At 48.8% G+C, this 27,417-nt stretch overlaps 1 protein-coding gene across 1 annotated transcript in view; it reads left to right on the top strand.

Moving 5' to 3' along the window:
• The window catches only part of myo9ab (myosin IXAb), a 92,987-nt gene extending 66,782 nt beyond the window's left edge, over positions 1 to 26,205 (top strand). Inside the window, exons 18-41 of the mRNA XM_084671981.1 lie at positions 46 to 208; positions 297 to 377; positions 457 to 567; positions 857 to 979; positions 1,244 to 1,393; positions 2,843 to 3,147; positions 3,812 to 4,930; positions 5,383 to 5,461; positions 5,784 to 5,996; positions 7,214 to 7,311; positions 7,420 to 7,511; positions 8,557 to 8,765; positions 13,168 to 13,284; positions 14,213 to 14,401; positions 14,520 to 14,567; positions 14,680 to 14,791; positions 15,269 to 15,330; positions 15,479 to 15,671; positions 15,780 to 15,908; positions 16,154 to 16,259; positions 16,504 to 16,635; positions 17,979 to 18,102; positions 22,251 to 22,441; positions 22,696 to 26,205. Coding sequence (XP_084528107.1) covers positions 46 to 208; positions 297 to 377; positions 457 to 567; positions 857 to 979; positions 1,244 to 1,393; positions 2,843 to 3,147; positions 3,812 to 4,930; positions 5,383 to 5,461; positions 5,784 to 5,996; positions 7,214 to 7,311; positions 7,420 to 7,511; positions 8,557 to 8,765; positions 13,168 to 13,284; positions 14,213 to 14,401; positions 14,520 to 14,567; positions 14,680 to 14,791; positions 15,269 to 15,330; positions 15,479 to 15,671; positions 15,780 to 15,908; positions 16,154 to 16,259; positions 16,504 to 16,635; positions 17,979 to 18,102; positions 22,251 to 22,441; positions 22,696 to 23,179 — 4,630 coding nt within the window. The 3' untranslated portion in view covers positions 23,180 to 26,205. The remainder of the gene's footprint in view (positions 1 to 45; positions 209 to 296; positions 378 to 456; positions 568 to 856; positions 980 to 1,243; positions 1,394 to 2,842; positions 3,148 to 3,811; positions 4,931 to 5,382; positions 5,462 to 5,783; positions 5,997 to 7,213; positions 7,312 to 7,419; positions 7,512 to 8,556; positions 8,766 to 13,167; positions 13,285 to 14,212; positions 14,402 to 14,519; positions 14,568 to 14,679; positions 14,792 to 15,268; positions 15,331 to 15,478; positions 15,672 to 15,779; positions 15,909 to 16,153; positions 16,260 to 16,503; positions 16,636 to 17,978; positions 18,103 to 22,250; positions 22,442 to 22,695) is intronic.
• The last annotated feature ends 1,212 nt before the right edge of the window (positions 26,206 to 27,417 follow it).

Here is a 27,417-nt window from a genome sequence, read left to right as displayed (position 1 = left end):
ATATCTCCAAATGAACACCCTAACAGCCCAGTCCCCCCTCCCCAGGCGCAGTAAGCCCTCCAGGTCCAGACCCAGCCTGCCCAAACAGCTGCTGAGTGTCCGCTCCTTGAGACACCTGAGCAGTGTGACGCTCCACGACCGCATCACCAAGTCCCTGCTTCTCCTGCACAAGAAGAAGAAGGCCCCCAGCATCAGCGCCCAGTTCCAGGTGAGATGCCGCCCTCCTGTGGCCTGCAGAGTGTACTGCATCTGGTGGACTAAATGTGGTGGTGGTGTTGTTGTTCTTGTTTGTTTAGGCCTCCCTGAACAAGCTGATGGAGACCCTGGGCCAGTCCGAGCCGTACTTTGTGAAGTGTATCAGATCCAACGCTGACAAGGTATGTAGCTCCACAGGGAGCCAGGCGTTAGGGCTGTGGTGAAGCAGGATGTGACATCATCTCCCCTCCTTTCCTCCAGCTTCCCCTGCGCTTCAACGACTCCCTGGTGCTCCGCCAGCTCAGGTACACAGGCATGCTGGAAACTGTCCGCATCCGCCAATCAAGATACAGCATCAAGTACACCTTCCAGGTGAGCCCTCACACCAGCCAATCATTACACAGTGTGAGTTAGACCAGGGGTTCCCAATCCTGGTCCTCGGGCCTGGGGCCTGGGAATCAGGTGTGTTGGAACAAGGAAACATCTAAAACATGCAGGGCAGGGAGGCCCGAGGACCAGGATTGGGAACCCCTGAGTTAGACCATCCCTCACAGATAAACTAGGAAATATGTAAAAGATCAGAAACATAATGATGTGATTTAGTGGCTGTGTGTTTTGAGGTGTAGCGTTGTGTGTTCTTCTGTGTCCTGTGTGTGTTCAGGACTTTGTGCGTCATTTCCACGTGTTGCTTCCTCGGGGCACCAGCCCCACCAAGTCAGGCATCAGAGAGTTCTTCAGACAGGTCCACCTGACGCCCGCCGGCTACCAAGTGGGCAACACCATGGTACCAACTCTCTCTTACCTACAATAATAATACTGTCATGTGTTCATCTAGCAGATACTTGTATCAAAAGCACACAGGGGTTTGGAACCTACCAGCTCTTGGTCTGCAGTTAAACGCTCGACCTCTGAGCTACACCTACTTATTTACATGTCCTTTTTCCTATAAACCTGTTGCTACACTTCTCCCCTCTAGTGATATGCTATGACACTGTATGTCATGCGTATTGGATGTGTCTAGTGGCTGATGCCCCGCCTCCCCCCCCAGGTGTTCCTGCGGGAGGCACAGCGCCAGCGGCTGCAGTCCCTCCTCCACCAGGAGGTGCTGCGGCGCATCGTGGCGCTGCAGCGCCGCTTCCGGGCCGTGCTGGGCAGGAAACGCTTCCTCAGCATGAGGCGAGCCGCAAGCGTGCTGCAGGTGGGTGGATTATACAGAATAGTGTTGAATGTACAGGTTAAAGACATCATACCAACAAAATCCTCCTCATCCCACACAGGTGCCTACGTGTGGGTTAGGGTTAGTGTGTGCCTACGAGGTGACTAACCCTACGTGTGTTAGTGCCTAACCTTAACCCTTTCAGAGCCGTTCAGTTCTAGCTGCAGATCTCAGCTCATTCTGTTCTGGTCACAGCTGCTGTGGATTCACGCTTGCTTGGTCCATGTGGAAAGAGTTAAAGAGGAGAGGAAAGAGGGAGAGGAGAGAGAGAAGAGTGAGAGAGGGACAGGGAGAGAGGAAAGAGAGGAGGGAGGGGAGAGAGGAGGGAGAGTAGAGGACAGGGGAGGGAGGGGAGAGAGGAGAGAGAGAGGAAGGGAGAGAGAAAGCCCAGAGCTAACGTTGTTGAAGTTAACTGTAATATTCTGTCGCGTCACGAGAAGACCTGACTAGGGCAGGCAAGAGTGAGGCAGTGCAACAGGGTGGGGAGGACTATGCAAAAACAGGTTCCACAAAAAGAGGGCCCTTCATTTTCCAGGAGCCAACATAAAAAATTAACTCAGGCAGGTTCCTTCTTCAAAACTTAAACTGTCCACAAAAGTTAAACAAAAACGGACTTTCCCCTTCAAAGCCGTCCTTCACTCACCCAACAGGGCTTAGTATTCCACCTGCTTCTCTCTGGTCCAAACTAACCAGCCATGTGCCCTTTGTCTCTCTGGTCTCTCCCCCTGCTCTTTCCCCTCCCCCTTCTCTAGTCCTAACTTAATTAGGTGGCTCACACATCTACACCTGTCCACTTGGTGAGGGATTCTGGGAGATGTAGTGTGGGCCATTGCCACCATTTTGTAGTGTTGCCCCCTCTCTGGTCCAGGGATGTAACATCCCTCCACTACCTGTCCCCTGGTGATGTCACAAGTGTATATATATATAAACTTTATTTGCAGACTCAAGGTCCAGATAGAAAAGTACACGACATACTAACTACCACATATTACATAAAGGGAACGTACAAAACACACATACATACATACATACATACATGTACAGGTATAGATGCGTGTTCCAGTGTTTCCAGAGTTGAGAGGTATATCTGGTATCACTAAGTGCAGGGTTGGTTAAGGCAGTAAAAATTTTATTCTTAGACTCTGTTAATTGGCACATGAATCTGTCCATAAAATTCCTCAGCACATAGTTTTACTCTCTGGAATATTTTCCAGTAATTTATACTTTTCTGGATTTGGAAAACAACTTTATTTGCACTCTTATATTACTTGTTAACTCAAAATTGTCATTGTCATGACACTTGATAAATAGTTTTTTATAAAATTCCACAAACTTCAGTACATTATTTCTGTCATTCCTAGCTTGCACTTGCCAACCTTACTGTAACCTGATCACATAGTGTCAGCATCCTGATGGCTCCTGCTTCCTCAGGGCTGGTGGAGAGACCGCGTCCAGCAGCAGCTGGGTGGAGCGGCCCCTGGCCCCCAGCAGGAGGCGGCACTGCGGCTGCAGGCGGCGTGGCGGGGATACCGGGAGCGGAGCAGCTTCCTGCTGCAGAGGGACGCGGCCCTGCTGCTCCAGAGGAGCTGGAGGGGCTGGTGCCAGCGCCGTGGCCAGGCAGCCCTCACGCTGCAGGCAGCCTGGAGGGGCTACAGAGAGAGGACAGCCTACTGGAGGAAGAGGGAGGCGGCCCTGCAGCTACAGGCTGCAGGAAGGGGACACCTCGCTCGGCTCAGGTGAGCTGAGCTGCTCCAGGGTGAGGGGAACCAGGGTAAGGTGCTCTAGGAGGGGAACCAGGGTAAGGTGCTCTAGGAGGGGAACCAGGGTAAGGTGCTCTAGGAGGGGAACCAGGGTAAGGTGCTCTAGGAGGGGAACCAGGGTTAGATCATCTAATTTGATTATTAGTTTGATTTAAAGACAATTTCTGTTTTTACGAAGCGTAGCAGGTTCAGTCAAGACACTCACGTGATTGATTTCACCGTTTATTCATACACATGACAAATGGTTTAACATTGGTGGAATGGGTGTACATGGGGAAGCGCTCCCTGCCTTCACTGCAGCATGCATGACATGAGGCAGGGAGCAACAAGTTAAATCCCCCACAGGGAGGACAGACAGACCACATGGGGGTGAAGGGGATGGTGGTGGGTGGCAGCAGCGCAGAACAGTAGGTAATCAACGATGCGTGCATTGTGTAACTTTATAGCGCCGCCTATTGAGCTAAGCCTATGGGCTGAGAACACAGCAATGGGTGATATGACGCACGCTGCCCGAGTGCCAAACCTGAACCTGCTTTGCTCATATGCATCAGTACTCCGCAGACCTGCTGGTGAGGTGGTGTACCTGGAGGTGCTCAGAGAAGTGGGCCCATGGTCAGGTGAACGCATCCTTTCTCCTCAGGTTCAGGGATCTGGAGGAGCAGCGTTGTGGGGAGGGGCTGGGTAGCCCCACCCCCGGGGAGGAGCCAGAGAGCATCATGGTTCTGGAGGAAGGTATGCTGGAGGACAGAGAACTCCTAGACATTTCAGACAAACCCTCAGCAGACGACCCGTCTGAGTGTCTGGTGGGGGACAGAGAGGCAGGAAGAAGCAGCGACGAGATGACCAACAGATGCAGGTCTAAGAGAGAGAGCCGGCGGATGAGGGAGCTGGAACAAGCCACGTTCAGCCTGCAGCTGCTCAGGGTGAGAACCAGCAGTGTGGGAGGCCCTCTGTCTGAGGACCCAGACAGCAGCCTCCACCAACACCCCCCCTCTCCGGGGGCCCCTGAGGACCACCAACACCCCCCCTCCAGGGGGTCTCCAGCCAGTCATGGAAGCTTCGAGCTCCTCAACTCAGACGAGGTGGAGCCATATGACCCCACTTTCCTCTCCGGGGCGATTCAGACTACCAAGGACGACTTGGACAAATGTGGGTCTCCGATGGACTCCATCCCTACAGAGTATGAGTTCAGCTCTTCTGGAAACCCAACCCTGTTGTCACTCACCCAGGAGGAGACCCCAAGAGCGACCTTCTACATCCCCTCGGACCCCAGCCCCAAACAGGACGCTCACACAGTCAGCCCCAGCAAGGCCCTCCCAGAGCGGAGAGAGTCCGCTTCGCGACGGCCCGTGGTAGTGGTGATCAGCATGCAGAAGGAGAGCCCTGTGGAGGAGGGGGAGGTGCAGTCAGCTCCCACCAGTCTGGAGGCAGGACCATCCCAGCCTCAGAGAGGTGTGCCTGGGGCGAGGATGCCTGCTGCGCTCCTCTCCTCCAGTCCCCACAGAGCTGCTCCCTCCACCTCTGAGCCTGCCTCCTCAGAGGTGGACATCCACATTGTCCTGGAGCCCAAGGCCCCCGCCCCGAGCGCTCCCCCCAGCCAGGAGAGGACGTCTGGGGGCAGCCTGTCCTGCAGCCCAGGCCTGGACCCCAGGGAGGTCAGCAAACTTACTGCAGCACACAGCACCCCCACCAACACCATCAGCATGACAGAGAAACCACCGCTCATCTCTCCACACAGACGCAAGCTGCCCTTCTCCAAGTGAGTGTGACATCGATGCATGTTCAGAGAGCACAACAAGTTGATACATCAGTGTCTAGCGATTCTCAAAGTCGTCCTAATGTTTGGCCTCTGATCAACATGAATATATATTTTAGATGAAAACACAACATCTGATATAATATATAGCTTTTTCAATTGTTTTTCTAAATAGATGTAGGATCCACCACCAGATACCCTGACTTACGTGTTATCGTCGTAGTATCCATAGACTGTGTTATACTGGGTGCATTCAGTAGTGTTATACTGGGTGTACTCAGTAGTGTTATACTGGGTGTACTCAGTAGTGTTAAACTGGGTGTACTCAGTAGTGTTATACTGGGTGTACTCAGTAGTGTTATACTGGGTGTATTCAGTAGTGTTATACTGGGTGTACTCAGTAGTGTTATACTGGGTGTATTCAGTACCACCAGTGCGCTGTGTGCTGTGTGCAGGTCGGATAAGGACCTGGTCAATAAGGAGCGCTCCCTGGCCATGCTGAGGGACCAGGCTGGAGGAACCACACCCAGAGAGGTGAGCTGCAGGCAGGGTGGGCGAGCTTCAACAGGTTGCTAGGTTAAATCTGCTCTGTATTTCGAAGTGGTTTAAAGTGCTTGCTAAATAAATAGTGTTATGACTAATGTTAGCACATTCAAGGGAACAACTGTGTTGAGAATCCACTTGAGGGAGTCAACAGGAGTCAAGACTATCTTATACCTTACACCTTTCAACATTGGAAGGCTATACCAGGTTGTACACACACAACAAGCCGTACCTGTGCAGGGTTAGGGCTACCTTGCTTACCTGTGCAGGGTTAGGGCTACCTTGCTTACCTGTGCAGGTTGTGTGCTTGCAGCAGCTGGGCCGCCCAGGTCCCAAAAAGAAAGCACGCATGTCTCGGACTCGCTCCGACTTCCTGACCCGCTGTAACTCTGAGGGTGCGGGCCAATCAGACGAGGACGACGATGCCTTCTACACCCCCGCCCTTTCCCGCACCCTCCCCCTGTCCCCCCAGCCACGCCCAGGAGGGGGTGCCCCAGAGCTCGCTTGTTACAGCGACTCTGAGATGGTGAGCGTCCAGGGGGTCTGGTGGCCCCCCCATCTCCTCCTCTCTGTCCCCTGGTCTGCTCACCCCCCCCCCCCTAGCTGCTCTTTCTGCGGGGGCCGGAGGGGACGACTAGGCGCTAACGTTAACCCCTGTATCAAACTCTGTTTACTGTCGACTAGGCGCTAACGTTAACCCCTGTATCAAACTCTGTTTACTGTCGACTAGGCGCTAACGTTAACCCCTGTATCAAACTCTGTTTACTGACGACTAGGCGCTAACGTTAACCCCTGTATCAAACTCTGTTTACTGACGACTAGGCGCTAACGTTAACCCCTGTATCAAACTCTGTTTACTGTCGACTAGGCGCTAACGTTAACCCCTGTATCAAACTCTGTTTACTGACGACTAGGCGCTAACGTTAACCCCTGTATCAAACTCTGTTTACTGACGACTAGGCGCTAACGTTAACCCCTGTATCAAACTCTGTTTACTGACGACTAGGCGCTAACGTTAACCCCTGTATCAAACTCTGTTTACTGTCGACTAGGCGCTAACGTTAACCCCTGTATCAAACTCTGTTTACTGACGACTAGGCGCTAACGTTAACCCCTGTATCAAACTCTGTTTACTGACGACTAGGCGTTAACGTTAACCCCTGTATCAAACTCTGTTTACTGTCGACTAGGCGCTAACGTTAACCCCTGTATCAAACTCTGTTTACTGACGACTAGGCGCTAACGTTAACCCCTGTTTCAAACTCTGTTTACTGATGACTGCGACAATTCTTCTACGGCTGATTGTGAAGGGTTAGGGTTATGGTCGGGTTAGACTGAAGACTGGCAAACCTTCCTCTTGTTTCAACTGCATGCAAAAAACATCTGTTTAACCTGCACCCATGGCCCTCCACATTAACTATGATCTCTCTCCCTAACTGGACAGCATAACTTACCAAACTCCAACTCGCTCTCAGGCAGCTGCTCCAGGCAGGGTCGTCTGTTCAGGAGCACCTGTCTTCCCTGTTCAGCAGGGTTGCGCTGCTGCTGTCAGTCAGAACGGACCGCAAGCATGAACTCATGGAATAATGGAGTCCAGCCAACAATCAAACAAACACCTATTTCTTTATCTGTAGGAAGGTTTTCTGTCTTAACGGCATCATTCTCCAGCCAGGCCCCTAGTATGTTGAGGGTGGTGCCTGTTTGAAAGCAGATGAAGAGTAATGTGGGACGTTCCCTCCCCAGCCCTCTCACAAGGACCAAAAGAAGATCCACAAAACCATGTCGTCAGGTGACCTGGGCAAGGTGGAGGCCCTCAGCAAGACTTGCAGCCAGGACAGCAGGTAACCTGGGACAATGCCCACAAACCTGTTGCCATGGTTTTATGCAAGTTGGGTGAATTACAAGCCATGTGATTGTGTACGTGTGTATGTGTGTATGTGTTGCCGCAGCAGGCGTGGGAGGATGCGTTTCTGGGGTAAGACTAAACATGGAGACAAGAAAAGAAGCAGCAGGTGCCAGCTGGAGCTAGGCCAAACCCAGGGTAAGAGACTGGGGGGGCCCGGGGTAGGAGACTGGGGGGACTCGGGGGACCTGGGGTAGGAGACTGGGGGGACTGGGGGGACCCGGGTAGGAGACTGGGGGAACTGGGGGACCCGGGGTAGGAGACTGGGGGGACCTGGGGTAGGAGACTGGGGGGACTGGGGGGACCCGGGGTAGGAGACTGGGGGGACCTGGGGTAGGGGACTGGGAGGACTCGGGGTAGGGGACCGGGGGACTGGGGGGACTCGGGGTAGGAGACTGGGGGGACTGGGGGGACCCGGGGTAGGAGACTGGGGGGACTGGGGGGACCCGGGTAGGAGACTGGGGGAACTGGGGGACCCGGGGTAGGAGACTGGGGGGACCTGGGGTAGGAGACTGGGGGGACTGGGGGGACCCGGGGTAGGAGACTGGGGGGACCTGGGGGACCCGGGGTAGGAGACTGGGGGGACTGGGGGGACCCGGGGTAGGAGACTGGGGGGACTGGGGGGACCCGGGGTAGGAGACTGGGGGGACCTGGGGTAGGGGACTGGGAGGACTCGGGGTAGGGGACCGGGGGACTGGGGGGACTCGGGGTAGGAGACTGGGGGGACTGGGGGGACCCGGGGTAGGAGACTGGGGGGACTGGGGGGACCCGGGGTAGGAGACTGGGGGGACTGGGGGGACCCGGGGTAGGAGACTGGGGGGACTGGGGGGACCCGGGGTAGGAGACTGGGGGGACTGGGGGGACCCGGGGTAGGAGACTGGGGGGACCCGGGGTAGGAGACTGGGGGGACCTGGGGTAGGAGACTGGGGGGACCTGGGGTAGGGGACTGGGAGGACCCGGGGTAGGGGACCGGGGGACTCGGGGTAGGAGACTGGGGGGACCTGGGGTAGGGGACTGGAAGGACCCGGGGTAGGGGACTAGGGGACTAGGGGGACCCGGAGTAGGAGACTGGGCAGGGCTGGACGTCTTATCTGTGAACAGGACTCTCTGTATTACTTTGTGACTGGGGATTTCCTCCTCACTCTGTCTCTCTTTTCTCCCACTTCCCTCCTTCTCTCCAGAGGGTGTATCTCCCCCCCCAGTCCGGGGCAGACAGGGGCGGTTGGCCGGGGGGAGTGGAAGGAGAACAAAGAGCCATGTCCAAAGGTGCGTCGGCGCAGCGTGAAGATCAGCAGCGCGGCTCTGGACCCCGCCCCCTGGCAGAACGACTCGCTGCACATCCTCACCAGCGCCCACGACTACCGCAGCATGAACGACTTCCTCATGAAGAAGGTACACACACACACATACATACATACATACATACACACACAGTATACATACACACACACACATACACACACAGTATGCATACACACACAGTATACATGCATTTACATTTAGTCATTTAGCAGACTCTCTTATCCATAGCGACTTACAGTAAGTACAGGGACATTCCCCCGAGGCAAGTAGGGTGAAGTGCCTTGCCCAAGGACACAACGTAATTTTGCACGGCCGGGAATTGAACCAGCAACCTTCTGAGTACTAGTCTGATTCCCTAACCGCTAACCTTAACCTCTCAGCCACCTGACTCCACATACATACATACATACGAACACAGTATACATACATATGATATACTCATGTACTTACCCATACCCAGGCAACATAACTCTCTTTCACTCTGTCAGTTCAAAGTAATGACAAGCTGTTTTTCTTTTTGTGATCAAATGTTTTTATTCAGTCTAGTCACACAGGGTGACAGACCACCGTCACATAGAGTTCTTTCAAATGACAAACAATATGCTGAGACATGAGAACCTGTCCCAGGACCAAAAAACACAGAGAGGAAAGAGGGGGAGGAGGGAGGGAGACAAAACCGCAACAGTAAGAATGATGTCTGCAGCTTACAAATAAGACATACAGAAACAGACAAACATAAACACACAGACATTGACAAAGAGACAGACATAAAACATAAGGGATCACAATTGAACACATGCACAAATAGACATAAGAAGGTTATCGCACAAGTCTCCAGCATGGATTTCAAGGATTCAGCAGTGTTGAGCCATGTGTCCAAAGTCTTTTCTGAGGCTCCATTGATGCGAGCTGTACAGTTCCATATATATGACATCCAAAAACGAAAGGGTCCATGTGCAAATAGACAAGTAATGAGGTGGTTTCCAACCGGTTGCAATCATGCTCTTGGTAGCTGTCAGTCCAGCGAATACAGCACAATTTTGAGGTTTAGAGAGCTGAAGGGCTGACAAATCATTCAGAATCAAAACACTGATAGTAACAGGTACAGTATCAATAATCAAGGCAGACATTTTGGATGCAACAATGTGCCAGAACTGACAAACAGGAGGCAATCCCAGATCAAGTGAAGATATGGACCTTGAGCGTTTGGGGGGCAGAAAGTGCATAAAGGGCTGTAAATTACTTTCATGTGATGCATTTTGAAATATGTCCTATGAATGAAATTGTAGTGAATCTGCTGATGGTCTGGATTGCGTGATACTTCCGGAATGTTAGACCATACATCATGCCAGTCAAGATCTGTGTTAAGGACTGGGCAATCACGTTCCCAGACCCTCTCAATAGGAAGGCCAGAGCGGCTTGATATCACCAAAAACTGATAAGGCCTGGATACCATACCACAAGTTTTTGGCTGCATAGTAAATAATTTCCGGATGGGTTGGATGGGCAGAGGTCTCTGCCAGGGGACACCGTATGCCTTGAGTGCTGATCTTAGTTGAAGGTAAAAGAAAAATGAGGAACGTGGTAGACTGAATGCGTTTTGTAAGTCGGAAAAAGGTAACAACCCAGCCTCGCTAAAAATGTCCTTTAGATAATGAACCCCCCTCTGTTGCCACTGTGGAGCTGTTATAGGCCTCCCACCAATCAGGCTTGCTGCATTGTTGAATAACGGAGAAAGTGAATGCCAGGTACATGCTATATGGCAATATGTTTCAACCAAATCTCCACGTTTTAATAAGAGCGATAATGGGCCCAAAGCATAGCTGGCACTGTTTATTAGAGCAAAATTAATAGCAAAAAGAATGTAATGGAGTGACCATGGTCTGTCATAGCACTTTCTAAAGTGCGCCAGCAAACAGATGTATCCGGGTCAAACCAGGTGAGGAGAGGCCTTAACACATCGGACCAAAAATAATGTTTAAGTTGGAAACTGAAAAGCCACCATCTCCCTTCCTCCTCTGTAGAGTGGATATTTTAAGTCGCAGCCGCTTGACTTTCCAAATATATGTTGACACTGTTGACTGTAATTTATGCCAATAATCAGAAGGAGGGGAAAGAGGTAGCATAGAGCTCACAAAATTAACCCTGGGTAAAACATTCATTTTAACCACAGAGATATGGGTTTGAAGAGACATGGGGAGACCCACCCAATGTCCGATATCTTTTGAAATGTTGTTCAGAGTAACCGAGTATTTATGCTTAACAACCTGGTTGAAGCAATGGAAAACCTTTATACCCAAATATTTAAAATGTTTAACTACGGGGATGGTAGCAGAAATGGTTGAATTGCAAGCAGAATCATTTAAATGAAGTAGTGCAGACTTTGACCAGTTAATTTTAAAGCCTGATAAGCTTCCATACTCTTTGCATAAGTATAGAAGGTGAGGAAGAGACTGGGAGGGATGTTCTAAAAAAAACATAACAACATCCGCAAACAGTAATAATTTTAAATTTTAATAATTTTAAAACAAATAATTTTAAAGTACATTACAGGTTACATTTTTTAGATTCATCTCATTCTAATAATTCATGTCTATGAAAATGTATAATGCATTGCACATTGAATCTTTTTTTGTTACTGAAGCTGTAACCTTAATTACTGCCAAAACATTCTGAAGCCCTATGCTCTTATACTAATAATTATCAATTGGAGTATTAATGGAAAAAAAAACGAAAAAGCTACTTGAGAAGTTGAAGGTTATACTGTCAAACTGACTGAAGAACGAAATAACAACGTGAAATAATGAAGATAGTGTGGCTCATTGGCTAGTCAATTCCCATGATGCAAGGTGGTAAATAGTGTTACAATTTGCTGATAAGTTTGCCGTTTGTTCGAAATACAAATGTAACTTCATGAATTTTGTTTTTTAAATGTGTCTGCTTAGAATGTAGTGCTTTGTTGCGTGGTAATTGTCATTGTTGTGCTGGTTTACCATTGTAACCATGAGTTAAATGACTGTTAAGTTTAATCAGAATAGCTGGATTCGTGGGAAATATATGCCTGTGCAGGTGGTAGCTTCTTTCAGAATCTGCAGTCTAACCATGTGATGCAATATCTGAGGTGTCTGAGGGGCCCCTAAACATTAAAATGTATTAGTAATTCATAGTAAAATAAAATTTACTAAGTTTACTTCTTGAGGTACTTACATTAATTGAAAGTGCCCTTGAAAGTATTGCAAAGTATACTTTGAGGCTCTTTAGGAAGTATACTTCATGAACTGAAAGTGCACTTAACAGGTTACTTTAGAGTATTCCAAGGTATACTTTTAAGTTCTTTAAGAAGTATACTTTATGAACTGAAAGTGCACTACACAGGTCACTTTAGAGTATTCCAAAGTATACTTTGAAGTACTTTAGGAAGTATACTTGATAAACTGAAAGTGCACTACACAGGCTACTTTACAGTATTCAAAAGTAAACCTTGAAATACACTATAAATGTACTTTAAAGTTAACTAAATGACCTAAAAAGTGGGCCAATTCAGTTTACTTAGTACAAAAATAGTATATAAATAAGTACACTGCTAGTATACTTTAAGTAGCATGATAATAGTATGCTTTTTATACTAAGTATACTTACAAAATAAACTTGAAGTATACTTCTTTTTTGTAAGGGTGAATGCCCTAAACTGGGTGCCTTCCTTGATCTTCAGGGTCGCCGGATAAAGCAGGAAAAAATCCAGACCCTTGATTCGTGCTGCATCCATGTTTTGATAGAAAGCTTGGTGCCGTTTGACCGTGTAGTTTCTGTAATCCGGGAAGAAGCAAATTTTCCGACCATCAACAACGAGAGGGGATTTCCGCACAGCCTGTAAAATCGCCTGCTTGGTTGTGTAGCAGGTTGAAAATCAACGTATGATTAGGCATTCTTCTTTGGGCCGTCACTATAAATTCGGTGCGCTTTCATAATCTCGATCTGAACATCTGCTAGTTTCAAGAACCACTCAGGCGAGGAACACGAGAGATATTGAACAGCACCGGAGCCTCCTAACCCCTCTTTCAACCCAACGATGTGAATATTGCATCGTTGGTTTCTGTCCTCCATATCTGTTAGCTTCAACTCCAGCTCTTGAAAACTGCGGCCATCGCTAATAAGAAGACTTGAGTTGCTTTCCACCATAGTTTTTAGATTGTCAACATCAGATCTGATAGAGCCAAGGCTTGCAGTTAGAGATGCTAGTTGTGTATGGCATTTAGCTTCTCGTCGTTGTCGATCCCCACCTGTTTTTGTTCACCATTGTGGTTTAAGTGAGTTTATCGAGTACAAAGTGGTAGAAAATCGAAGTTGGCACCATATAAAACAACTATTTGGCAAGGTTGGGCCAGGAGCTAAACTTTAAGCCGCCATCTCTGTCCAGCCGATCACATGACTGTCAACTAGATGTTTTTCTCATGTTCGAATACACATTTTTCTATTCTCCTCAACTCTCCAGATCAACGACCTGGACTCTGAGGATGGGAAGAAAGACACGTTAGTGGATGTGGTCTTCAAGAAGGCTCTGAAGGAGTTCCGCCTCAACATCTTCAACTCCTACTCCACTGCACTGGCGGTGAGTCCTCCTAGATCTACAGTTAACCCTAACCTCCCTAGATCTACAGTTAACCCTAACCTCCCTAGATCTACAGTTAACCCTAACCTCCCTAGATCTACAGTTAACCCTAACCTCCCTAGATCTACAGTTAACCCTAACCTCTCTAGATCTACAGTTAACCCTAACCTCCCTAGATCTACAGTTAACCCTAACCTCTCTAGATCTACAGTTAACCCTAACCTCCCTAGATTTGCAGTTAACCCTAACTTCCCTGTCCCTAGATCTGCAGTCAACACTAACCTCCCTCTCCCTAGATTTGCAGTTAACCCTAACCTCCCTGTCCCTAGATCTGCAGTCAACACTAACCTCCCTAGATCTACAGTTAACCCTACCCTCCCTAGATCTACAGTTAACCCTAACCTCCCTAGATCTACAGTTAACCCTAACTTCCCTAGATCTACAGTTAACCCTAACTTCCCTAGATCTACAGTTAACCCTAACCTCCCTAGATCTACAGTTAACCCTAACCTCCCTAGATCTACAGTTAACCCTAACCTCCCTAGATCTACAGTTAACCCTAACTTCCCTAGATCTACAGTTAACCCTAACCTCCCTAGATTTGCAGTTAACCCTAACTTCCCTGTCCCTAGATAGTCAACACTAACCTCCCTCTCCCTAGATTTGCAGTTAACCCTAACTTCCCTGTCCCTAGAGCTGTAGACCCAGGGAAGGTTAGGGTTAGGGGTTTAGCCTCGGTCATCCCACCCAGACTTATGGATCTCTGAGGCCTCAGCACAGTTCACTGAGGATGACTGTACTCTGTTGAGTCATCAAGTTATTTTGGGAGCACTGCTACATGGTAAATCATTTACCTAAAGTATCTCTCCATCCAATGTTGCACTATCCAATGTCTCACTTCCCCCCTCTCCCTTGCTCTTGGCTCCAGATGGATGATGGGAAGAGTATTCGCTACAAGGACCTGTACGCCCTGTTTGAGCACATCCTGGAAAAGAGCATGCGTCTGGAGCAGCGTGACTGGAGCGAGTCTCCTGTCACAGTCTGGGTCAACACCTTCAAGGTGTTCCTGGATGAGTTCATGACGGCACACAAGCCCACGGACGGCACCATCGGCAAGGTAGGGACACAGACTGCTGCTGCTCTACTTTCTACAAGTGGTGTGTGTCATGCCTGTTAGACCAAGGCATGCAGAGCAATCGTCACTGACCAGTCTGTTTTGCTGGCTCTTCTCCCAGGTTCCCAAACCAGAACGCAAGAAGAGGAGGAAAAAGGAAAGCGATATTGTAAGTCTCATCCTGAAACAATTATCATTGAACACAGAATTTATTTTGTTCTTGTCTCCTGCAGTAAATGTTTTGACAGATGTCAGATGAACGGTGCTTGTGTGTGTGGCAGGTGGAGGAGCATAACGGGCACATGTTTAGGTCCACCCAGTACAGCATCCCCACCTACTGCGAGTACTGCTCGTCTCTCATCTGGATGATGGACCGCGCCTGTGTCTGCAAACGTGAGCACACACACACACACACGTACGCATAACTACTATGAAACACCCTTCCACTCTTACTTTATTTTTCCCACTTGTTTCGAAGTGTCATGATCAGAAGACCTTCTGCTCGTCTGTAAAAATACCCCTCTTCCATCTTGGAACAGAGCTTCTATACCAGCCTCTATACCAGCCTCTATACCAACCTCTATACCAGCCTCTATACCAGCCCTAATGGCATCTTCATCTCTGGGTGTAGCTACAGTACCAGTCAAAAGTTTGGACACATGGGATGGGAAAATGTGTCCAAACAGTTGACTGTTCACATCACGTACAGTACCAATGTGATACTTTGCCAACCTGTGTTTTGCTTGTGTGTGTGTGTGCATGTGTATGTGTATCTGTGTGTGTGTATGTGTCTGTGTATCTGTGTGTGTGTATGTGTCTGTGTATCTGTGTGTGTGTGTGTATGTGTCTGTGCTCTTCTCCTTCCTCCAGTGTGTCGCTACGCGTGCCACAGGAAATGCTGCTCCAGGATGACCAGTCAGTGTAGTAAAAAAGTAGGAGGGAAATTTTTGTTGGATACAGATAAACGTTATCACTGTTAATAAATGTTACATATTCATAGAGTATAGCCACGTTTTATACCTTGGACCGCAATCTCAATGGCTGTCAGTGACGCATGTGTGTACGTGTGTGTGTGTTTAGTACGACCCAGAGCTGTCTTCCAGGCAGTTTGGAGTGGAGCTGTCTCGTCTGACCAGTGAGGAGAGGACAGTGCCTCTAGTGGTGGAGAAGCTCATCAACTACATTGAGATGCACGGCCTGTATACAGAGGGCATCTTCAGGAAGTCTGGCTCTACCAATAAGATCAAGGAGCTCCGGCAAGGCCTGGACACGGGTATGGTTAAGTTTAGGGTTGGGGTTAACAGGGTTCTCAGCCCGCCATGTTTATTTGTGGGATCATTAAAGGTTGGGCGCTCTGACCTCTTCCCCCTTTCTGTGTCAGATGTGAACAGCATGAATCTGGACGACTACAATATCCACGTCATCGCCAGCGTGCTTAAACAGTGGCTACGCGACCTCCCCAACCCCCTGATGACCTTTGAACTCTACGATGAGTTCCTGAGAGCCATGGGTAAGGACAGCCATCCTGACTGACTGGATCCTGTCTTTTCAAGTACCATGGAACTGGCTATTTGTAGGTGTAACAAGAATGGATGGCTTTGACAGATCTAGCCAGGGTGTCTTTTTTCATGGCGTCAGCATGTTCTGCAGCAAGCTGACCTGCTCTTCAGTGTTTGTCTTCAGCAGAAACCTTGAGAGTGTGTGTGTTGGCAGCGGCCTGTTGCTGAAGTGTTCTGAATGGTTGCTCCTCTGCAGGCCAGGCAGACAGGAGGGACGAAGTCCGGGGGGTGTACGCTGTGATTGACCAGCTCAGTAGAACACACCTCAGCACCCTGGAGAGGCTCCTCTTTCACCTGGTCAGGTACGGCACCGGGGACACCAGCCCGCTGAGTCAGGATATAAGTAGTTGTAAATTAGGGAGCAGAGCAAGGTTTTATGTAAGTGAATGTTGTACAATCCTTCATCATCCAGTATCATAGCATATCAGTTATTACAAAGATCTCCAATGTCTGTGTGTGTGTGTATCTATGCGTGCTTGTGTTTGTGCATACGTGTATGTGTGCGTGCGTGTGTCTGCGTGCATGCACGTGTGTGTGTGCGTGCAGAATCACCTTGCAGGAGGAAACCAACAGGATGTCTGCCAACGCCCTGGCCATCGTTTTTGCCCCCTGCATCCTGCGCTGCCCTGACACCACCGACCCCCTGCAGAGTGTCCAGGACATTAGCAAGACCACTGCGTGAGACTCCCTGACCTCTCCTGACTTCACAACACAGCCAGCCTGACCTCTCCTGACCTCCCAGCCAGCCTTTCCTCTCCTGACCTCCCAGCCAGCCTTTCCTCTCCTAACCTCACAGCCATCATTTCCTCTCCTGACCTCACAGCCATCCTTTCCTCACCTGACCTCACAGCCAGCCTTTCCTCTCCTAACCCCACAGCCAGCCTTTCCTCACCTGACCTCACAGCCAGCCTTTCCTCACCTGACGTCACAGCCAGCCTTTCCTCTCCTAACCTCACAGCCAGCCTGACCTCTCCTGACCTCACAGCCAGCCTGACCTCTCCTGACCTCACAGCCAGCCTGACCTCTCCTGACCTCACAGCCAACCTTTCCTCACCTGACCTCACAGCCAGCCTTTCCTCTCCTAACCCCACAGCCAGCCTTTCCTCACCTGACCTCACAGCCAGCCTTTCCTCACCTGACGTCACAGCCAGCCTGACCTCTCCTGACCTCACAGCCAGCCTGACCTCTCCTGACCTCACAGCCAGCCTGACCTCTCCTGACCTCACAGCCAGCCTGACCTCTCCTGACCTCACAGCCAGCCTTTCCTCTCCTAACCTCACAGCCAGCCTTTTCTCACCTGACCTCACAGCCAGCCTTTCCTCTCCTAACCCCACAGCCAGCCTTTCCTCACCTGACGTCACAGCCAGCCTTTCCTCTCCTAACCTCACAGCCAGCCTGACCTCTCCTGACCTCACAGCCAGCCTTTCCTCTCCTAACCCCACAGCCAGCCTTTCCTCTCCTAACCTCACAGCCAGCCTGACTTCTCCTAACCCCACAGCCAGCCTTTCCTCACCTGACCTCACAGCCAGCCTTTCCTCTCCTAACCCCACAGCCAGCCTTTCCTCTCCTAACCCCACAGCCAGCCTTTCCTCTCCTAACCTCACAGCCAGCCTGACCTCTCCTAACCCCACAGCCAGCCTTTCCTCTCCTGACCCCTCAGCCAGCCTTTCCTCTCCTGACCTCACAGCCAGCCTTTCCTCTCCTAACCCCACAGCCAGCCTTTCCTCTCCTAACCTCACAGCCAGCCTGACCTCTCCTGACCTCACAGCTAGCCTTTCCTCACCTGACGTCACAGCCAGCTCACGACACAGACAGCTTTATCACACTGAACTATACGTCTTACATTTTGTTTAGCTTTTATCTAAAGCGAGAAAGAATTGAGATGTTATTGTTGCACTGTCGTAGTTTATGCTCACTGTGCCTGGTAGTTGAGTTGCGGTTACATATGCAAAAATGCAGGCTAACAGTCAAGTCTCAGTCATGTTCTGTAGGGTTGTGTGTGACTGTCGCCTGTCCTCCAGGTGTGTGGAGCTGGTCATTAATGAGCAAATGAGCAAGTACAAGGCCCGTCTGAAGGATATCAGCAGTCTGGAGTTTGCTGAGAACAAGGCACGGAGCCGTCTCTCCCATCTCAGGAGGACAATGGTAGGACTGCACCTTGTTACACCATCTAACCACCAACTCTCTAGCTCAGCACAGCTCTGGAGGACGATTTAAAGGTCCCATGACATGAAAACTTCACTTTAGGAGGTTATTTAACATTAATATGAGTTCCTCTAGCCTGCCTTTGGTCCCTTAGTGGCTAGAAATTTCAATAAGTGCACACCAAGCCCTGGGTATTCTTCTCGGCCTTTGAGAAAATTAGAGCTCTCAAACGCTTGAAAATTCCCCTATTGTGACGTCACCTAGCACCTGCGGCATCGGTGTGAGTGGGAGTACTCGATGGTCTCTATCGCCTGATATCCATGGTGATTAATCCATTTGATCCACAACTAGTGATGTGTCGTTTGTGAACGATTCATTCATTTTGAACAAATCATTAGTATGACTCGGGAGTAACGAGTAGTCTCAGAGAGCGATTCGTTCATTTTCTCGTGGCTGAGAATTAAAAAAAAAAAGTACAAATAACTAAACCTATAATTATCACTTGTAAACAAATATCATTCACATCTTACTTTAAACCTAGTCACGCGAAAGTGAACAAGGTACACAAATCCTTTCTGTTTCCTCTTCTGAGCCTATTCAGATAACGTGAAAAATGTTCCAAACATCCGTATCTGAAGACCCAGTCAAAATGAACGAATCGTTTCTGTTTCCTCTAGTTACCAGTACTGAGCCTATGCAGGTCACGTGAAAAATGATCCAAAGACTCATACCCGGTAGATGAACGAATCATTGATCCGAAGACCCGGTTTTTAGAAGAACGAAACATTAATCCGAAGACACGGTTGGGAGGTGAACAATTCATTCATCTGCCGGGTACGAGTCTTTGGATCATTTTTCACATGATCTGCTTAGGTTCAGTACTGGTAGCTAGCAAAAACAGAAACAATTCGTTCATTTTGACTGGGTCTTCGGATAGGGATCTTTGGATCATTTTTCACCTGACCTGCATAGGCTCAGTAGAGGAAACAGAAAGGATTTGTTTAGTTCACTTTCGCGTGACTAGGTTTAGTAAGACGTGAATGATATTCATTCACAAGTAATAATTACAGGGGTTGTTATTTTCACTTTTTTTGTACTTTTCTTAGAGTTCAGTGCAACGTAATTGTTTTCCGTGATAATTAAATGGTAGTGTGATAATAAATGACCATTTCAAATCATACAAACTGTCATGATACATCATTTTAATGCAGGAATTTCTTTTAAAATAGTATCTGCTGGTTTACATGCACTAACATGAGAATATGATACAGTGGAAGAATTTCGGCCAAGAAATTGGCTATAAAATGTTGAGCAATGTTGAAATGAACGAATGACTCAAAAAAAGATTTGTTCATTTTGCTGAACGAGATTCAAAGAACAGAATCAGTAAAATGATCCGAACTTTCCATCACTATCCACAACGTGTATGTGTGTACAATTTCCGCAATTTTGAGGTGGATAAACGCTATTTCCGAATTTCGGGAGGTGCGTTTACGTGCGTTTAGCCCCCACTACCACTACATTCCTGGTTCCGACCTTATGTTCATCACAACCGCAAGCTGTAGTATGATTTTGTCGGTAACAGTTATTAGCAATGCTAACATATCCTGTATCTAGCACCTGCCTTTCTCAAGTTTTTTCAAATAGATCTAGACAGGCGTTAGCAATAAGCCAGACTGCTATTCGTTTTCTGGCTATTTTTTCGGAAGCTTTCTTTCTAATGCCGACTACAGCTAGTCTAGCTGGAGTCGTTTGTGATGAGCATACGGTTGGAACAGCACCTCTTTTCAGCAACAGCAACTTAGCAAATCCTTCTTTAAATTGTCCAAGGTTTTCATTCAAAACTGTCTTTTGTGAAATGGTTCGAGCAAATGAATAAATGAGGGTTGAACTTCACAGGGATCTTCTCATAGAAAAACATCAACCATGCCCGTTGAGTGTCTGGTTCCTTGGGAAGATTATGAAAAGTGTCAGCATTCCCAGTACAGCCTGGAACACTGCATTTAGGATGGTCCATTTTCAAGAAACTTAAAAAACTTTTAAGCGTTCTCCTTTGTTGTTCGCGTGGAAGTACACAGAGCAACAGGCAGCTAAACTTGTCTGAGATCCTGGGCCAAAACATCAGAGAGCTGGTCTGTATGTAAATGTTGGGGCTTGACAAAGGTGATGCAAAATTTGTGACGTCACAAATTCCGCTTTTTCAAAACCGATCGTTTTACAGCTGAAGTTATAAGTTGTGAGATTTAGATAGGAAAGAGGTGTCAATGGACTTTGAGGTTCACTGTATGTCCATTTTACCCAATAATGTCGTTATTCAACTATGACAAGGTAAAATCGGTTTAGCAATTAATGACTAATTTAAGAACAGGACTATAGTTACAGTTTTCACAGACATGTTAGAAGGCAGTGTGATTGTAATGTGCGATTGTACTATTGTAGAACTGAACACGTGAACTCAACTATTCCTTTACCCCTCGCGTGTTTCTGAGTCTGTTGTTTTTTTGTTTGTTTGTGCAATTTGAGGCATCTTACCTCATCTTGACAGGTGTGCCATCTGCTTGTCAACAATTGTCACAAAGTCCCAAATGTCCGACCCAACCCATTCCACCATGTTCTTGATTAGATAACTAGTTCGAGTATCCATAGTTCATGTTCATGTCCAGTCTGCCCCTGTCTACCTGCCCCAGTCTACCTACCCCTCTGTCTAACTACCCCTCTATCTACCTACCCCTCTGCCTACCTACCCCTCTGTCTAACTACCCCTCTATCTACCTACCCCTCTGCCTACTTACCCCTCTGTCTACCTACCCCTCTGCCTACTTACACCTCTGTCTAACTACCCCTCTGCCTACTTACACCTCTGTCTAACTACCCCTCTATCTACCTACACCTCTGCCTACTTACACCTCTTTCTAACTACCCCTCTATCTACCTACCTACCCCTCTGCCTACTTACCCCTCTGCCTACCTTCCCCTCTGTCTAACTACCCCTCTATCTACCTACCCCTCTGCCTAACTACCCCTCTGCCTACCTACCCCTCTGTCTAACTACCCCTCTATCTACCTACCCCTCTGCCTACTTACCCCTCTGCCTAACTACCCCTCTATCTTACACCCCTCTGCCTACCTACCCCTCTGCCTACCTACCCCTCTGCCTAACTACCCCTCTATCTACCTACCCCTCTGCCTACTTACCCCTCTGTCTAACTACCCCTCTATCTACCTACCCCTCTGCCTACTTACCCCTCTGCCTACCTACTACCCCTCTGTCTAACTACCCCTCTATCTACCTACCCCACTGTCTAACTACCCCTCTGCCTACCTACCCCTCTGTCTAACTACCCCTCTGCCTACTTACACCTCTGTCTAACTACCCCTCTGCCTACTTACACCTCTGTCTAACTACCCCTCTATCTACCTACCCCTCTGCCTACTTACACCTCTGTCTAACTACCCCTCTATCTACCTACCCCTCTGCCTACTTACCCCTCTGCCTACCTTCCCCTCTGTCTAACTACCCCTCCAACTACCTACCCCTCTGCCTAACTACCCCTCTGCCTACCTACCCCTCTGTCTAACTACCCCTCTATCTACCCACCCCTCTGCCTACTTACCCCTCTGCCTAACTACCTCTCTATCTTACACCCCTCTGCCTACCTACCCCTCTGCCTACTTACCCCTCTGTCTAACTACCCCTCTATCTACCAACCCCTCTGTCTACCTACCCCTCTGCCTACCTATCCCTCTGTCTAACTACCCCTCTGTCTAACTACCCCTCTGCCTACCTACCCCTCTGTCTAATTACCTCTCTATCTACCTACCCCTCTGCCTACTTACCCCTCTGTCTGCCTACCCCTCTGTCTGCCTACCTCTCTGTCTAACTACCCCTCTGCCTACTTACCCCTCTGTCTACCTACCCCTCTGTCTACCTACCCCTTTGTCTAACTACCCCTCTATCTACCTACCCCTCTGCCTAACTATCCCTCTGTCTACCTACCCCTCTGCCTACCTATCCCTCTGTCTAACTACCCCTCTGTCTAACTGCCCCTCTGCCTACCTACCCCTCTGCCTACCAACCCCCCTGTCTACCTACCCCTCTGTCTAACTAACCCTCTGTCTAACTGCCCCTGTCTCTGATGTCATTGCAGGGCAAGGGCAGCGTGTGTGGGAGCGGCCACATCCCCTCTCCCCCGCTCAGCCCCCAGGTTCCGGTGGAGCGAGGGGGGCCGGGGGGGGCTGCTGGCGGGGGGGCGGAGCTGGCCTTGGCGGAGCAGCAGGCAGACCTGCTGCAGGAGGAGAGGATCCTCAGCCAGCACATTGAGAGTCTGCAGAAGGAGAAGTACGAGCTCCTTTTCCGACTCACCTCCAGTACATTTCCATCCCTTTTTTTGTCATCCGTTATGTCGTGTTTGCAAGCTGGACTGCCTCTACTGTGTGTAACCTGTGCTGTGTGTAACCTGTGCTGTTTGTAACCTGTGCTGTGTGTAACCTGTACTGTCTATAGCCTGTGCTGTGTGTAACCTGTGCTGTGTGTAACCTGTACTGTCTATAGCCTGTGCTGTGTGTAACCTGTGCTGTGTGTTACCTGTGTAGGGAGGAGCTGACATATGAGATGTTGGTGCTGGAGCCGCGAGCGTCTGATGATGAGACGGAGGCCTCCATCGGCAGCTCTGAGAACCTCCACGCCCCCTCTGCCTCGTCCGACTGCGGCACATACCGATCCAGGAAGTTGGACGGCAAAAGCCGGCGCACCCTCAAACACCAGCCCGACTCTGTGGACTCCACCTCCTCTGTCTCATCCTCAATCTCCTCCTCCTCCTACCACCCCTCCTCCTCTCTGTCCTCCACCGTCCCTCCATCTCCTCTCTACCGGGTCCGCTCCTTGTCCTCCGGCCCGCTGCTCTCCTGCTCCCTGGCCACGCCCCTGCCGGCGGCGGAGGGAGACCCCAGGGCGGTGAAGAGCCGCCTCAGGCTGAGCAGGAGCTCCCCCCGGGACGAGGGCCGCAGGAGGGACGCTCACCTCTCCTCCCCACCCCAGCAGCTGGTCCTGTATGGAAGCAACGAGTTCATGGTGTGAGCTGAGGACAGGAGGGCAGGGCACTGGTCCCTGTGGTGGAGGAAGTCGGGGGGGGGCTGGTAGGGTTTCAGGTGACGCCCCCGTCAGTGGGTCGCGGCCCTCCTCAGCCCTACTGCCTTCAGCCTCGGGGGCCCCTCAAGACCCAGGTGCATTGTGGGATGTCTGTGCTGGACAGGAGAGAGCTCTGAGGAGGTGAGGGGTTGGGGGGAGATGGAACATTGAGACAGTCAGATGGCACCAGAAGTGGCTTTGGGCTTTACACTTTCTCTGGAGGTTCAGAGGGTTAGACAGTAGACTAACCAGACAGAGACACTGCCAAAGTAACAGCACCCTCTGCTGAGCAGGAGGACTGGCAATCAAACAGACTGCATTAAAGAGTACAAGAGCATTTGGGTCATTTTGATACAAGCTAAATCTCAACTACTCTTCCGTCAGCTTCCACGTTTACACAGTCCAGCCTGTCAAGGCTGCATGCTCCTTCATTTAACATTTTCCTATACTGTATCTGTTAAGAGACTGTAGAAATATAAAAAAGGTGTACAATTCTATTATTATTGCTGTTCTTATAATTATTAATTATGTTGTTGAGTAAACATTGTACATAAAAATAAACTCCCTGCTCATGGTAGATATATCCATGAACGTGAACTTGATATATCCATCTCCCAGCAGGAGGTGAACTTGATATATCCATCTCTGAACTCGAGGGGATTCAAGTTTTGGTTTTGCCTATTTGTGTTTAAATGAACAAAACCACTTGTGTTCAGTTGGTGCCATTATTCTCGCTGGTGGAGTCTGACTCTACTGACCCACTCATTAGTGCAGCAATGGCCATAGTCAGGAGTCAGGGGTCATCTGCCATAACATGCAATGTCTTTCCCACCACTGACTGAGTGGCCACAACCCTCTGGTCTGTTCTGAGACCCCAGGGTTAGCCAGTCTGAGACCCCAGGGTTAGCCAGTCTGAGACCCCAGGGTTAGCCAGTCTGAGACCCCAGGGTTAGCCAGTCTGAGACCCCAGGGTTAGCCAGTCTGAGACCCCATGGTTAGCCAGTCTGAGACCCCAGGGTTAGCCAGTCTGAGACCCCATGGTTAGCCAGTCTGAGACCCCATGGTTAGCCAGTCTGAGACCCCATGGTTAGCCAGTCTGAGACCCCAGGGTTAGCCAGTCTGAGACCCCATGGTTAGCCAGTCTGAGACCCCAGGGTTAGCCAGTCTGAGACCCCATGGTTAGCCAGTCTGAGACCCCATGGTTAGCCAGTCTGAGACCCCATGGTTAGCCAGTCTGAGACCCCAGGGTTAGCCAGTCTGAGACCCCATGGTTAGCCAGTCTGAGACCCCAGGGTTAGCCAGTCTGAGACCCCAGGGTTAGCCAGTCTGAGACCCCATGGTTAGCCAGTCTGAGACCCCAGGGTTAGCCAGTCTGAGACCCCATGGTTAGCCAGTCTGAGACCCCAGGGTTAGCCAGTCTGAGACCCCATGGTTAGCCAGTCTGAGACCCCAGGGTTAGCCAGTCTGAGACCCCATGGTTAGCCAGTCTGAGACCCCAGGGTTAGCCAGTCTGAGACCCCAGGGTTAGAGTTAGCCGTCAGGACTTGAAGCTTTTTGGATGTCTTGTTATTGGTTTGTTTCTTGTTGTTATTTTCTATTGCCATGTTTTCTATCAATGTTATCATGACTTGGCATGGTAACGTTTAGTTGAGATGTAAGCCATTAATGTTTGTGTGTGTGTGGCTATAATGTGAACATTTACTTTCCCAACAGATCATGTTCTGTCCATCCTCAGAAACACACACACAAACACACTGCAGCCATGTGTGTCTTGCTCCATTGGCCAAATCGCTCACCTCTGTCAATCGTGTGCTAGGTGTTTACACAAGTTAAATAACATTGTTTCCATCCAAGGTTGGGCTTGAAGAAGTAGAATTGTCTGAGTACGATCATGCAACTTTACAAGCTTTAGATATAAAAAGCTGTGTCTGTTTCAGCTGTCCATTCTATCTGGCTCTACTATCAACTATCAATGGTACAGTACTCTACATGAATCATGACTCTTTATCACTAAAGTATCTATGCCCACTGTGCAATATCCTATCTACTGTACATCCTTTAAGGATCTATATCCCAACACCTGTGCTTGCCCTGTTTATGAGAGAAGACAGTGTTTAGTGGTTTGACAGTACATTAACTGCTCGTCATAGAACTTACAGTAAGCATACAACAAGGACCAAGATTACAACACAGTTTCAGTGTCTTCTTTTACAGGCAGGTCTTCAACCTTGTTTTCATATCTAATAAACTCAAGTGCGCAAGTCACAATCCCACCTCATATGGATCAAGTCTTAGTCATGTCATTTAGATTCTCAACCTTTTCTAGGATGAGTGGAAACGTGTTGCTATAGTTACCTGTTATCTACATGATGAAGACGGACACTTTTCACAACCAAGCTGGGTTGTACGAAAGACCCCGAACCCAGAGAGTGAAGCACTGTAAGGCATTAGAGCATGGGAAATGTAATCCATCCAGTCCATTGGATCATGGGAGATGTAGTCCATCCAAACTGGTCCAATACCCTCTATGGAAAGTAAAGATGACATTTTGTAGCGATTCAAGTTGGCAGCGGCCAAAGTATTCTGCTGTTGTGAATGTACCTATCACTGGCATGCTCTGCTTTCTATAAATGTTAGTTTTTCCTTGAATACACAGGATGTATATTGTATTTATGATCATGTTTTAGATTGTACATTCAAATAATGCATGTTATAAAAGGATATATTATCCTGTGTATGACTCATATGATTAACCATGTCCAACGGTGTAACAGATCATAATTGTTCTGTCATACTGCAAAAATCCAACTTGAGCTTTGTATCTGTTAGTGTGTGCTTTTCTGGACACAGTTGTATGTATAAGGTGCAATTTGTGTAGTTTTTTTTTTTTTTAAGATACAAAGTCTATGGTTGTAAAAAAGAAAAGGGAAAAAAAAGAATTTATGAAAGAAAAGACTAAACTGGAGTCAAACTGATATGAATTGTAATTTATTTCTGGCAATATTATCACATAGACAGGGATATTATTATTAAGATGTGGATTACAACACCCTTCTCTACTCGCAACACTGAGCCCTTGAACTGCTAGCCTGGCTCTGCCGTCCTATGTACTTCCGCTCAGTTTTGATTTTGCTTATGTACTCGGTCTGGCCATTCAGTACGTAAATCTGATTTTGCAGGTACATTTTTAACCGGCCAATCAGCGAACCGAGGAAGTGGCTGAGAACGATGACCTTGATGTTGTGCGCTAGTTTGTGTAGTTCCGTAATGGCGGCGGAGAAAGAGGCAAGCGAAGCCATTCGGTCCGTTGTGGCAACGCTGGCGAATATCCAACAGCGAAAGTTGGTGGCCATGATGTTGTGGCCCTCCTCCCCACGGGGTTCGGGAACAGTTTGATTTTCCAGCTATGGCAGCTAGCTCTGTTACAATAGGGGTGAAGGAATTGGCTGAGGCGAACGCTAGCGATTGGTTATGGCAGATCAGAGTAGCTCTGGGCAGATCCAATAGTTTTAAACTTCAACACAGTACCTGTCTACAAGGAAGTCAACGCTTGTCAATGGAGCGAGGCCAGACTCTCTGTACAAATGAAATGTACTACAGTCTGGTTAGGACCAGGCTAGAGAACTGCCATCAGAGAATGTCTAATATAGGGAGAACTGACACTCGAGAAACTTCCGGGTTCTGAACTGGTTGCAGTTCCACTCAAGTTCCATATGAGACATAACGGTCGAGTGCAGAATGAATGGAGTTCTATGGAGCTACTGTATTCCCCTCAAAATCCCCTTTTCTCAGGATATAATTTTTTGTCTAGTAATTTGAATTCTGAATTCGAAAGGGGAGGCAAAAAAAATGCACACACCGCTGGGTGTTAAATTTTGTAAAAGTCGCCTTTCTGTAAAAAAAGCCTTTGAAAATGTCATTGACGTCATACACATCGTACAACCAGAGCTATTACTTCACGGCAAGCTCTAGTTACTTCCACTTTTCTCTTGAGGCATCGACAACACAGCTGACAGGTTAGACTCTCCCGGTCAATAGAGGGTTTTTCACCAACGTCACATTCTGGGCAGTAACCCGGATGCGCGGCCATTGTGGAGGCACTAGGTGTAAATAACTGAACGGAGTACAGTGGAGTATTATATGCTTTGGACACTAAGTGAATGTAGCCATGTCCAAACAACCAAAAA

Source organism: Hypomesus nipponensis, chromosome 14, assembly GCF_054491055.1.
Source record: "Hypomesus nipponensis isolate SF chromosome 14, ASM5449105v1, whole genome shotgun sequence".
Classification (NCBI taxonomy): domain Eukaryota; kingdom Metazoa; phylum Chordata; class Actinopteri; order Osmeriformes; family Osmeridae; genus Hypomesus; species Hypomesus nipponensis.
This window is presented reverse-complemented; position numbering and strand designations above follow the sequence as displayed.